Genomic DNA, 13,342 nt, shown 5'->3' with positions numbered 1-13,342 from the left:
GCAAATAATATTCACATTTATACTATTCATTTCTGTTTACACCCCATTACAGTATCTTCTTTAAGTTCAGACATACAGGTGTTTTGCAGCCTTCCTCTATTTCAGTACATTCTTTAATAGTATCTCACGGTAGTTCTCCATGTTTCGAGACACGTCTTATCCATCTCACATAGTTGTTACATATAAATAAAATGAAATGAGGATAAATAAGATATGATTATTTTATTAAATTCAAGTGATTTCTTTTGGAGAAAACGAATTTAATTTTTATTCTTGCTGTTGATAGAGAATATGAAAAATACTGTAATAAGAACACAAAGATAATGATAAAATTAAAGTACAGTAGAGCATCGATTATCCGACTTAATTGGGGACTGGGGTTGGTTGGATAACTGAAAAGTCGGATAACCGAAAAGTATGAAAAAATATATTATTAGTATAGTGTATTAGGCCTGGTTTAAATACTAGCCTCCTTTTCATGGTCGAGCCAGTGCTGCCAGCTAAAACATGCAAAAATTTAACAAAAATAATATTAAAGTAGCTAAGACATAACCAAATATTGTAGCGCCACATCACTAGCAGACATTTGAATTTGCCGACTAGAACGCAGTCGGTTAATCGGGGGTCGGATAATCGATGCTCTACTGTAATTAGATTGAATTTCATAAGTAAGGCAACATGTGTAGTTAAAAATTTCAGGACACACAGAAGACATTTTCAGAAAAATAATTAGAATCAAAATTCAACACTGTGGTACTTTTGGCACTATAAGCAATGAAAAAGCCGTTTTCTTGCATAAATACACAGGTTCCAGCCAATTTCTGAATGTGAAAGTGGCTGCAATTGTTGAATATCATTCTTATTTGCTATGATGGTCATCATAACTAATAAGGAATTTGTAACTCGTGTTTATGGAAAGGAAACTGCTTGTTTCATTGCTTACAGTGCCGAAAGTATCATAGTGATGAGTTTTGGTATTAATTATTTCTTGTATATCTTCAGCAGCTGTCGGTACGACAATATTCATGCCAAACACCGTATAAACGTTGCGAAAAGTTTACTGAGTTCTGCGTTATATCCACATTTGCTTGTTGCAAGTACTTTCGACGAACCTTACTGTCGTCGTCTTCAGGCGAGTGCATAAATTTGCCGAAAAACTTTAAAAAGAACAAATCCGATGCAGAATAGAACGCATAAGGCTTTACCAAAGCTGTTACGAACGTAAAGCAAAAATTCAAAAACATTCGAAAGCCGATCGAGCATCTGGCTCCGCGACTAGCGAGGCCGCGCATGCGCAAACTCACGCTCGCGCTAATTGTAATATGCGACAAGCAAATGTGGATATAACGCTGAACTCAGTGAACTTTTCGCAACGTTTCTTCATCAGCTGTTCTATGAAAAAGACAATGCTATAGTTACATTTAGGAGATTTTACAGTTACAAGAATTTGCACTGAGAAGCATTGACTCTTTAAGCATTCAAGAGAATTATCTCTCTCCCGAGGAAACTGGACAACTGGGAGTTCAACTTGGTCGAGGGCAGAAACTTATCCCTTCATAAGTCAATGAAAATGTTACCACATCTGATGTTGAAGAGTCAGTGAATAATGTTGCAGTTTCAGTAGTGCATGTATTACAACAGTTGGGTGTATCCTATGGCACAGTGTGGAAGGTACTGAGAAAGTTGGTGCATTATTATCTATACAACAGAGAAAATGATTTTACCACTTCCCTGCTAGACTAGAAGTGGATGTGTTGTGACCATTGAAAATTGTGTGGAGTAACAAGGCAGATTTTCACTGCTGTTTAACAGTAAACACCTGTAACTGTCTCATTTCAGCCCTGAAAAACACTTATATTTTCCAAAACACCAGTGTAACTTTAGTCAAGAGCAATGGAAAATATTTCATTGCGCTTGCGGGTTTACAGCCACATTTATCCTTAGATTGTTCCTCTTTAAAGAGGCAAATTCCAATAGACTCGTGACATGGTGTGAGATCTACTAGACATACTGAGAGATGTTCAGTACTTGTCATACTCCAACTGCAACAGTGACAATTTCTCGAGTTACCACTTTCATGCAAGATGGAGCACCATATATCAGACGCTAGTTTCTGGGACAAGATTTTTATCAACAACAGTGATTAGTCATACATTTTCTACAATAATGGTCACCTCATCACTTGGGTCTTAATCTGTATGATTTTTGGTTGGGATTTATTAAGAAAAGAACATGTCGCAAATTTGGCAGCCTTAAAAGACAGTATCACACTGCATGTGAGAAGCATCACAGAGGATCGGTTATGGTTGGTTGTTACAGCGCACTGTTCATTGCCTAAAGGTTTTACATCTTTAGAATGGTACAGGATTTTGAATAGGGGTACTTTAATTATGATTACTTGTTATTAAGAGGTTTTTATTTTATTTATTTATTTTTTTCATTTTAGAACAGCATTGTCTCACCTACTATGTCACCGACGTCATCTGATGAGACGAAAGAGACAGATTACAAAATAATGATGGAGGAATTCAGGAAAAGGGTACGTTATTTAACTAAAAATTAATTACCGTAATTTAATTTTATATATTTTTATTAATCTAAATGAAATCAATCGTGTGTAAATTACAGATACAAGAGTTTCAGTGTGCTCTTTCCCAGCGAGACGATATTATCAATCGGTTGTCTGACCGATTAATAGCTACCCTGAAGAACAGAGATAACATTCAGAAAGAATCTGTCATTCAAGCAGAAAGTTTAGCTCAAGAAATCAGCATATTAAAACTACAGTTACAACAAGTAAGTGTACATCAATTTGCTCCTGTATTTACAACCTAAAGACTATTGAAAATTGAATTTTATAACTAATATATTATCAAATTCAGTTATGATTTTATTTGTAGCTCCTATCTTAAAGTTTCTTCTTCTTCTTCTAGTCTCACTACTGGAAGAAGAAACTTTTACTTATTGTTATATCTTTTCCAATTTAATAATTTTATTAAACAGTATGAATGAAAGTAACATTATGTCAGGTATATTTTAAATCTTGGTTAATTAATGTAAAAATTCAGACAATTGCTTTAAAATGAATCATAATATTCCTTTTTTTTAAAAATAAATTATGCTAGTAAAAGTAATAGAAGCAATAATAATGTCACTGTATTAAAATGTAATAAAAAGAATTTCTTAATTAAATATTACATTTACTTGAATAAAATGCTCAGAGTTTTAAAACATTACTACTCAGACACCTTATACCTCTGAGAAATTATTCATTTAATCATGCAAACGTTTTCCACCTGTTCCACAGGTCATCTTCAAGCAATTTCTTACTTCTGAAATGTTATCTCGTGCAGGTTCGAATATATATGCGCACGATATTTCAAAATTTAAAAAAAAAACCGTTGGAACATTCCATGTAAAATATAAAATATAAACAATAATAAAAACATTAATAAAATTGATTAAATAAACATATTGATCCGCTAAATAATAATTTAAGGGACGTAAACTAACATAATATATATCTATATTTTAATACGGGATGAGGATATGCTGTATGCTTGATTAAATGGGGTGTTTGTCAATCATGAATTTCCACGCAGTTGGCAAATTCGTTGCGTCTTTATAGTTCAAACATCTACCTGTTGTCCCTGATTTGTATATTTCAAATTTTTCCATGGTTAATGCTAACGATGGTGAGCGTACTTGTTGGATAACTTTGGCTTCATTCCAATTAATTACTGATCCCTCCGTTTGTGCCATTTTTGATAAGGTGGTAGTGCAGTGCCCTTTACTGATGTCATACATATGTTCTTTTAGTCTTTTGTTTAAGCCTCTGTTAGTGACTCCTATGTATTCTTTATTCAGGTCCAATTGATCATTTTCGTATGGTATTTTATAGACCCCAGAGCATTCATCCGCTTTTGTGCTATCTTTGTCGTTCCTGAGGGCACTGTAGATGGTGGGTGCGCGCTTATAAATCAGCTTTGCATTCTTACATTTGGCTATTTCCTTCATTATCGTGGACAATCCTTCTCCGTACGTGAATTTAGTTATTTCCCCGTTTGCGTTCCCTTTCGGTTTCTTTTTATTAGGTGTTATGTAAGACTTTATTAGGTTTTCGACTATTGACTTTTTAAATCCTAGGGTTGTTGCAATGGTTCTAATTCTATTCAACTCTTGTATTCTGTCATACACGTTGGAGCAATAGGCAAATGCTCTTCTAATAATGGCCCTAAACGCCGATAGTTTGTAAGTGGGCGGATCGTTTGATGTGGAGGGAATGTATAGTGGGTCATGCGTGGGTTTGATATATACTTTCGTAGATAAGGAACCTTCTTTAAATGCAACACTGATATCCAAAAAATGTACTTCTGTTGTGCTGAGCTGTTCCAGTTTTAGCATCAGGCCATGGTTATTCGAATTCATCACATTCAAAAAATGTTGTATCTTTTCATCTTTTTTCCATACAATTAGTATGTCGTCGACGTATCGTTTGTATAAAAAAAGGAAAAAAGACGAAAAGATACAACATTTTTTGAATGCGATGAATTCGAATAACCATGGCCTGATGCTAAAACTGGAACAGCTCAGCACAACAGAAGTACATTTTTTGGATATCAGTGTTGCATTTAAAGAAGGTTCCTTATCTACGAAAGTATATATCAAACCCACGCATGACCCACTATACATTCCCTCCACATCAAACGATCCGCCCACTTACAAACTATCGGCGTTTAGGGCCATTATTAGAAGAGCATTTGCCTATTGCTCCAACGTGTATGACAGAATACAAGAGTTGAATAGAATTAGAACCATTGCAACAACCCTAGGATTTAAAAAGTCAATAGTCGAAAACCTAATAAAGTCTTACATAACACCTAATAAAAAGAAACCGAAAGGGAACGCAAACGGGGAAATAACTAAATTCACGTACGGAGAAGGATTGTCCACGATAATGAAGGAAATAGCCAAATGTAAGAATGCAAAGCTGATTTATAAGCGCGCACCCACCATCTACAGTGCCCTCAGGAACGACAAAGATAGCACAAAAGCGGATGAATGCTCTGGGGTCTATAAAATACCATACGAAAATGATCAATTGGACCTGAATAAAGAATACATAGGAGTCACTAACAGAGGCTTAAACAAAAGACTAAAAGAACATATGTATGACATCAGTAAAGGGCACTGCACTATCACCTTATCAAAAATGGCACAAACGGAGGGATCAGTAATTAATTAGAATGAAGCCAAAGTTATCCAACAAGTACGCTCACCATCGTTAGCATTAACCATGGAAAAATTTGAAATATACAAATCAGGGACAACAGGTAGATGTTTGAACTATAAAGACGCAACGAATTTGCCAACTGCGTGGAAATTCATGATTGACAAACACCCCATTTAATCAAGCATACAGCATATCCTCATCCCGTATTAAAATATAGATATATATTATGTTACTTTACGTCCCTTAAATTATTATTTAGCGGATCAATATGTTTATTTAATCAATTTTATTAATGTTTTTATTATTGTTTATATTTTATATTTTACATGGAATGTTCCAACGGTTTTTTTTTAAATTTTGAAATATCGTGCGCATATATATTCGAACCTGCACGAGATAACATTTCAGAAGTAAGAAATTGCTTGAAGATGACCTGTGGAACAGGTGGAAAACGTTTGCATAATTAAATTAATAATTTCTCAGAGGTATAAGGTGTCTGAGTAGTAATATTACATTTACCTCGAGATAGATGTGTGAAGATCCACTCTTTCCTATTTACTTAGTCTCTAATGGAAAAATTCAAGCAGAAAATTTTTTGGTGGACTTAAATTCCTAAATTTGCCTCATTATGTGCAGGAAAAGCCCACTTGTTAATATGCAGGTACACTTTATTAATCATGTACACACATTTACAAAATATCATATGTGATGTTTTAATGTTACTTGAAGCAATATTTTTTTTATGAAGAAATAAGGTAATGCATTCTTCTTGTTACATATAAGTCCACTGTATTGAATTTTATACATAAAAAAATAAAAAATTCAGATATATCTAACAGTTTCATAAAAAAATAACTATTTTAGGCTTTCATAGTAGCAATTTTTGGCAAATTTAGCAAAAATAAATGTAAAAAACAAGTATAAATCTGAAAGTAGATTCTCACTTAACTGGCACCCATGGGGATTGGTAGAGTTAGATAAATATAGTTTCTGGTTGCTTCAGAATAACTATTCAAAATAGGCTTTAACTAATACTGTACCCGTACTATACCATACCATACCATAAACTTTGTAATTAAGTGAAAATGAACACAAATAAAGTTTAACTTAACCTAACATAACATAGTTTTATTATAAAAACAGATTACAGCTGACCCTCGATAATCCAACAGGTACGGGACCAAAGGGGTGTCGGATTACCGAAAGTGATTACATATTTGGCATTGTTTTGCTAGCAGTAGCTTACAATATTCCTACATTTTATGAGTAAAATGCTGCCTAGGTTAATATGGAAATGAAACACCCATTTCGGTTAACTAAAACATGTTTATTAAAAGAAATATGGAAGCCAGTAAATGTACATACAGTATGTATAGGCATAAATAATACAGTACGTATAGAACTGCTCACGGAAAACACAAGAAATGTGTGTCATCGTGTAAGAATTGGGTGGGGAGATTTGTGTCGTGACATCCTTCTGTGCAAGCAGACACGTAACGTGACGGGGACTACGGTGACCTTGACGGGAGGTGCATCGGACTACCGAGCACGTCGGATTATCAAGGGCCAGCTGTATTATAAAAACATTATTTAACACACATTAAAAACATTTATTATAAAAACATTATAATAACAATAGATTTCAACCAACTGGTATGTTTACATGTAACATCTTATAAATTTCCTAATGGTGTGTTACATAAACAAGGGTACAGTTAGTGCCAGGCCTGGACTTTACACAGGCAATAAATTACAAAAATTGTTAACGAGTCAAAAACCTGAAATAATTACTGTATGTAATAATGAAAAATCTGTTTATTATTCTAAACCCAAATATGTACAATAACGAAATAAAAAATAGCAAATTCAAGAATATAATAAAAGATATTTTATCGAAATCAAAAACAAATTTACAAGAAACTTTCCAGACAGTTTGGAATTATGAAAGGCTATGAAATTAGATCTTTCTTCACAAAACCGACAGAAAAATTGTTTTATATATAATTTTTAAGATGTTAAGATATTCAGTTACATTTTTAATGAGAATATTCTGTAAGATTAATTATTCATATAGTTTAAAAAATATATATATTAATACATTACGTTTATTTTTAAGGCACGAGAAATTCTAGAGAGGCAGAAAGGCAAAGATGGCATATCGGCCGAAGAACTGCTAGAAGCGCAGAAGCAGGTAATTTATTTGCAACAAGAATTGGACTGCGTTAAAGGCGAATTGAGTAAAAGTGTGCAAGAGAATAAACTGCAAGCGGGTCAAATAGAACATTTAGAAATGGTTAGTGCTTCAACGGAAGAACTGAAATGTAAACTGGATTCTTTACAACAGGAGAAATCTCTTCTTATAGAAGAAATTAATCAGTTAAAATCAGATAGAGATAATATTTATCTTTTAAATGAAAAGTTTCAAGCTTCCGAAGAATTAAGGGAACAGTTACAGAAAGAATACGATATTTTACAACAGGATAATGTAAAATTAAAAAATGAACTCGATATATCTTTAAAATGCTGCCAAGAATTAACCAGTTCTGTGGAATCTTCAAACAGGAAAATCGAAGAACTTATCGAGAAACAAAAGCAACACGAAATAGTTTTATTACAAATCGAAGAATTAAATCAAGAAACAGAAAAATTAAATGCCGAAATTCAGAAGAATCGCACAGAGAAAAATGAATTGCAACAGCAGTTGGATTCATCTCGGTTACAATTACAAAATGTAAATGAACAGTGTACTGTGTTGAAAGAAGAGATTGAGAATTTACATAGGAAGTATAAAGCTATAATCGAAGATGCCAAACAAGAGTTAATGGAAAAACATGAATTAGAACTTCAAGAGAAGGAAATTACATTAAGGAAAGAGTTTACTGAACATAAAGAAAAATTATTATTAGAAGAAGAAGAAAAATATTTAAAATGTAAGGAATTATTAAAATATCAACATGACGAGGAAATTGAACAATACAGAATACACAACCAAGAACTTCTAGAAGAGAAGTTAGAATTAGAAAATAGAATAAGAAATTTAGAAAAAATAAATGAAGATAATAACTTACAATGCAGTTATGCAGATTCTGAAACAAATTCGGTTTGTACAGATAACAAAATTCTTTCAGATAGGGAAGAACTGATTGAAGAAACTATTCCTTTATTAGAAACTTCGTACACCGAGGATAGTGCCGAGAAATGCGAATCGAAAGTCAGAAGTTCCGGCTCGGAATATCATTGTTTGAGTAGCTCTACGGAAAATAATACAAATATAGAGGAAAATATACCAGACCAACCCGTTCCGTATTTAATGTTGGAGAGATTTAAAGAATTAAAGAATGAAGAACTTCAAAAATATATAGATGATTCTCTTTTAAGGTTAAAAACTGATAAAGGAGAAATTGAAAGTAAATTGTTAGATAAAATTAATAATTTAGAAATAGAAAATCAGGATTTACAATTGAATTTAGAAGATTTAAAAATGAGATACGATCACTTACTGTCGTGTAAAGAGAATGAGGAATTGGATACCAAAACCGACTTTGTTAGTCACGATAAAGAGTTTTTCAACCAGACAAGTTATATATCTGAAATAGGAGTTTTAAAGAATAAACTTCATCTTGAAAGTAAAATAAAAGAAAGTCTTTATGTGCAAATTGTAAATCTTAAAAGGAAATGTGAGTTGTATGAAAATTACCAGAATGAAATGAGATCTCAGATGGAAGGTTTGCGGCAGCAGTTGAAATATGCATGGAATCAATACGATAATGTTGTTAAAAACATTTTTGAACACTCTGTTTCCAATAAGGTTCAAACTCTTTCAAGTATTCAGAATGAAGAAAGATCGGAAGAAAGCAACTCGGACCTTTCTCTCTCTTTTAACAAGACAGATAATTTTGACACCGAGATATCTGCCTTGAGAACGGAGATGAAAGAAATGCAGGAAATGTTTAATAAAGAGAATACATTGTTACGTTCTGCCTTACAAGAACAAAACATTCCTCAGACTCACACTTGTGAAATTCAGTATAGTTGGGAGTCGGATGAAGTATTAAATATTCATCAAAAGTTCTTACTTCTTATGGACAGTAATCATGAATTATTAGAAGAGAAACAGCATCTACAAATGCAGTTATTACAACAAGAACAAATATTTAACAGAATACTGAAGTTATTTGATAATGAAAACAGTGATAAGCAGGTTAGTTTTATTTATACTTTAATTATATATAATATCTTGCCTATAAATTGTAACAGACTACAGAAAGTGTACACCCACACCCAGCTCTTTAATGAGACCACTTCTAGAAAATGAACAGAATTCAACACGTACCTTTTCTTTAAAATTAAATCTTTCAAATGTGGCCTGTTTAAGGAACTTCCAACCACGGCCACTTTCAAATTAATAACTTGGGGATTTTCTACTGTATGGCACTATTAGTTTAAGATGCAGTCAGTTTGTTAACTAATTAATGGTTACTCTTGCCTGTTCTTAAAACATGATTTTACCAATGCTATTGTAAATAAAGAGACTTAAGTACGTAAACATGCAGTGAAGTAGGCAGCCAAATTTTAAAATATAGTTTTTCCAATCTTCTACAAAAGACTGAAATCTTGTTGGTACAAAAGGTGATCATGTTAAAGAGGTTTCATTGTATAAATATATATATTATAAATACAGTTAAACCTCAGTGTAATGCAAATAAATATGCACAAACAGACCTCCCTCTTAGAGAATTCGTCAACTTATGTGAATTACTAAATGAGTAAAAGTTATTACTACCAAATTACACGACTTTCAAACTCCCAAATACCTCATTGTTTCATGTAATTCTTATTGTTCAAGGTCCTTTGATTTATTACCAGTTTTGGAGGCAAACAAATGATGGCATTATGTTAAAGTTTGGCAATACAGATATACCTTGCTTAATGCGGAATTTGATTAACATACAAAATTAATTGCGTCAATCTCTTTATATACGCAGCAGAAGTTCTAATTAGCGCTCCTTTATCAGTTGCTTTTACTTAACATAGATACTGTATTTGATTAATGCAACTTTGATGTACATGGTAGCATTGAGGGATTAATCGTGTTAACCAAAGAATATCCGTACTTTAGTGCACTTGTGAAATTTTTATACTTTTTGTCTTTAATTATGCTAAAGTTTTCTAATAAAACAATGTTCTTGTCACAAATAATTGTTATTGCTTATTAAAAGGTTAATTCTTAGTTCATATTACTTTAAAAACCTTCTTAAAAAGTTACCAATTTTAAATTAAAGCAGTGAATAAGTTAATTACATACCGATATAATCGGAATCCATTAACAAGATGATAAACTTAACCTAACATTTTCGAGTATGTAACAAATATTAACGAGACATTGTCATATGTTGTACGTTGTATAAAATGTTTAATTTCATTATTAGACGTTTGACAATGATTAACACTTTCCAATCTATGGATGAGTGTTGCTTGTCAAACCTGTTGAGTATGACTTGTGTACAGTTATACATATTGTTCTAACAAACCAGATGGCTTAGGCTCATATGGTTGATGTAGGAAGTATGTTTAATGAAAAACCTATTGTTTACTCTGCTATATGACATATGTTGTGTAATGTTTTGACATTCTGTAAATTGATGAAGCTTTAGATTTAATAAATGATTATAAGCATAAGAACTATCTCTTCCAGATTCTGAGATCGTAAAACTAAAAGTCTCTTATTCACAGAAAGATTAACAAAAATGATGAAACAGTGGGTAGATACGTGTTTTTTTAAAAGTTTTTGACTTTTTATCTTGTGGGCACTAATAAGCCATTCTTTCCATATCAGTTGTGAGTTCAGCCAAGCCCACAACAGGTGAGATAGAGATGAGGACTAGGCTTGACAGGACTTTAATGCCTATATTACAGTTATTAACATAGCAATAACGAGCAAAAAAAATTGATCCAGGATCCATGGACATGGATCCAGAAGCAATTTTTTGCCTTGTTTATGTGGTATTTTATCACAATGCACGACAGAGAAGTCCAAAATAAAAGAAGTGAAGGATTAGTCTGGACAGTTGGATATGGGTGGACATCAGTTTGCCAATGTGTAGCTTACAAATTAGTGAACCATTATCCTTTCCTTACCTAACTTTTTAATCGTAATGCAAGTTAAACTAACAAAATCATAACAAAAATTAATATAATATCAATGTAATTAAGAAAATGGTCTGTAAAGACTTAAGATTTAACCTTTCAGAATCATTATTTCCAGCAAAAATATCACTAATTTACTATTAAAGTATGTTAAAATGTTTAATATTTTAACAGGAAGTTTTACAAAAACACTTGGATGAATTACAACAGCAGAATGAAAATTTGATTTTGGAACTGAAACAACACACGAGCATCCACGGCGATATTTCAAAATTGCTGTCTAACGATATATTTCAGGAATATCTGCAAATTCAAAAGAAACTTCTCTTGAAAAAGGTTGGAATTTATTTAATTATATCAGTTTAAATTCATTTGAGATAATTACATCTGCACAGATTAGACTAGAGTGTTCTTAAAAGTCTGTTAAGCAATTGTTACAAGAATATGAGTCATAAATTGAGTTTAGAACGGATTTTTACTTATAAAATTAGCCAGAATCTTATATTTTAAAATAAAGTTCTTTCCGAATTTTGCTTTTTATTTGAACAGATACAAGATAAAGAATTATTAGAAATGGAAATAGCAAGGTTAAGAAAGGAACTTGAACTTCAGACAAATGAATTTCACAGACTCGAAGAGCAGTTATCTCATAGACACATATTGGAACAGGCGCTCCATAAAAAGAAAAGAATTCTGGAGGAAGAATTATCCGAGATCCATCACAAGCTGCAAGAACAAGAAGAGAACTTGGCGTCAGAAAGGATTAAACTGCAAGCGGAATTAAGAGAAAAAGATCTAATCATTAAACAGAAAGAATTAGATGTTCATCAGAAACAGGTAGGCAAACTAATTTCTCAAACAATTTTTCATTATTAGTTATTATTTTAGCTCTTTTTGTAAGTTATTCCGAAAACTATCTTAAACTAAACACGTAATTGTTTTGAGAAATAGTTTAAATGCATCTTGTAAGTTATTCAGAAACATTTAGGCCTTTAATAGAACTATTTACTTAAATAATTAAAAGATATTTATATATTTGCGTATTTAGATTGAATTGCAAGGTCAAGCGGCAACATTGAAAGCAGATCACGAAGCATCCGTCACCGACATGCATATTAGATTCAGTAAGGAAGTGCATAACTACATTTCAAAATTATGTAATGATATGGAAACCATCCATAAACAGAATATAGAATTATTAAAAAATAATATGGAAAAAGAATTTTCGGCAAGAGAGATGAAAATTACCGAAAATCACAAGTGCGAGTTGGCCGAATTGAAGACGTTTTATGAAGAACAGGTGAATTAATTTAATTAGCTTTTACTTTCTTGATAGAAACTTTATCATATTGATGCTGCTTAATATTTATTAATTTTACACTCCACTGTAATGACTCAATTAACTGTACATTCTGCTCTTCAGTGGTCAAATGCGTTAAACCACCAAATGCTGGCAGTTGCTTGAGAGTATTTTGGGTTTACTTTACATGTCTAACACCTATATAAGTGTCAGTTTCTTAGTGAAAGTCCTTCTAGAAACATTGAACAAATGCTGATACACTTTGAAATAAGTTTTCAAAAACAGATTTAATTAATTGAAGAATTAAAGAATGAATTAATAATGTAATATTATTTATTTTTTAGAACATTTTCCTAATCATATGTATCAAAAATAGATTAAAAAGTGATCATGAATTGTTGCAGAAACCGAGTTTAGATCATCATTTTCTTATTTCTTTCAAGGTTCCGAATTGGCAGGTTAGCAAATTTTAATTTAATATGGTCATAAAATTGGCATATATCGTCATTTTAAAATATTTGAGAAGATAGAATGCTATTTGCAATGCTGTAACGGCAAAGTCGAGTTCGATTTAACTGTTAAAAGTATTCCTTTTCTCTCATAGCATAATGTTGCGACAGCTACTGTGTCACAGCTTTTCAGCTTACTGTTGTAGGTTTTGT

General features: G+C 32.2%; 1 protein-coding gene across 1 annotated transcript in view; it reads left to right on the top strand.

Annotated features, from left to right (window-relative positions):
- Nucleotides 1-13,342, top strand: part of LOC136971762 (putative leucine-rich repeat-containing protein DDB_G0290503) — a 36,335-nt gene that overhangs the window by 15,125 nt on the left and 7,868 nt on the right. Inside the window, exons 3-8 of the mRNA XM_067266257.1 lie at nt 2,447-2,539; nt 2,629-2,796; nt 7,350-9,434; nt 11,555-11,716; nt 11,930-12,217; nt 12,429-12,680. Coding sequence (XP_067122358.1) covers nt 2,447-2,539; nt 2,629-2,796; nt 7,350-9,434; nt 11,555-11,716; nt 11,930-12,217; nt 12,429-12,680 — 3,048 coding nt within the window. The remainder of the gene's footprint in view (nt 1-2,446; nt 2,540-2,628; nt 2,797-7,349; nt 9,435-11,554; nt 11,717-11,929; nt 12,218-12,428; nt 12,681-13,342) is intronic.

This window comes from Centruroides vittatus, unplaced genomic scaffold (assembly GCF_030686945.1).
Source record: "Centruroides vittatus isolate TY-2023 unplaced genomic scaffold, ASM3068694v2 contig_2703, whole genome shotgun sequence".
NCBI lineage: Eukaryota > Metazoa > Arthropoda > Arachnida > Scorpiones > Buthidae > Centruroides > Centruroides vittatus.
This window is presented reverse-complemented; position numbering and strand designations above follow the sequence as displayed.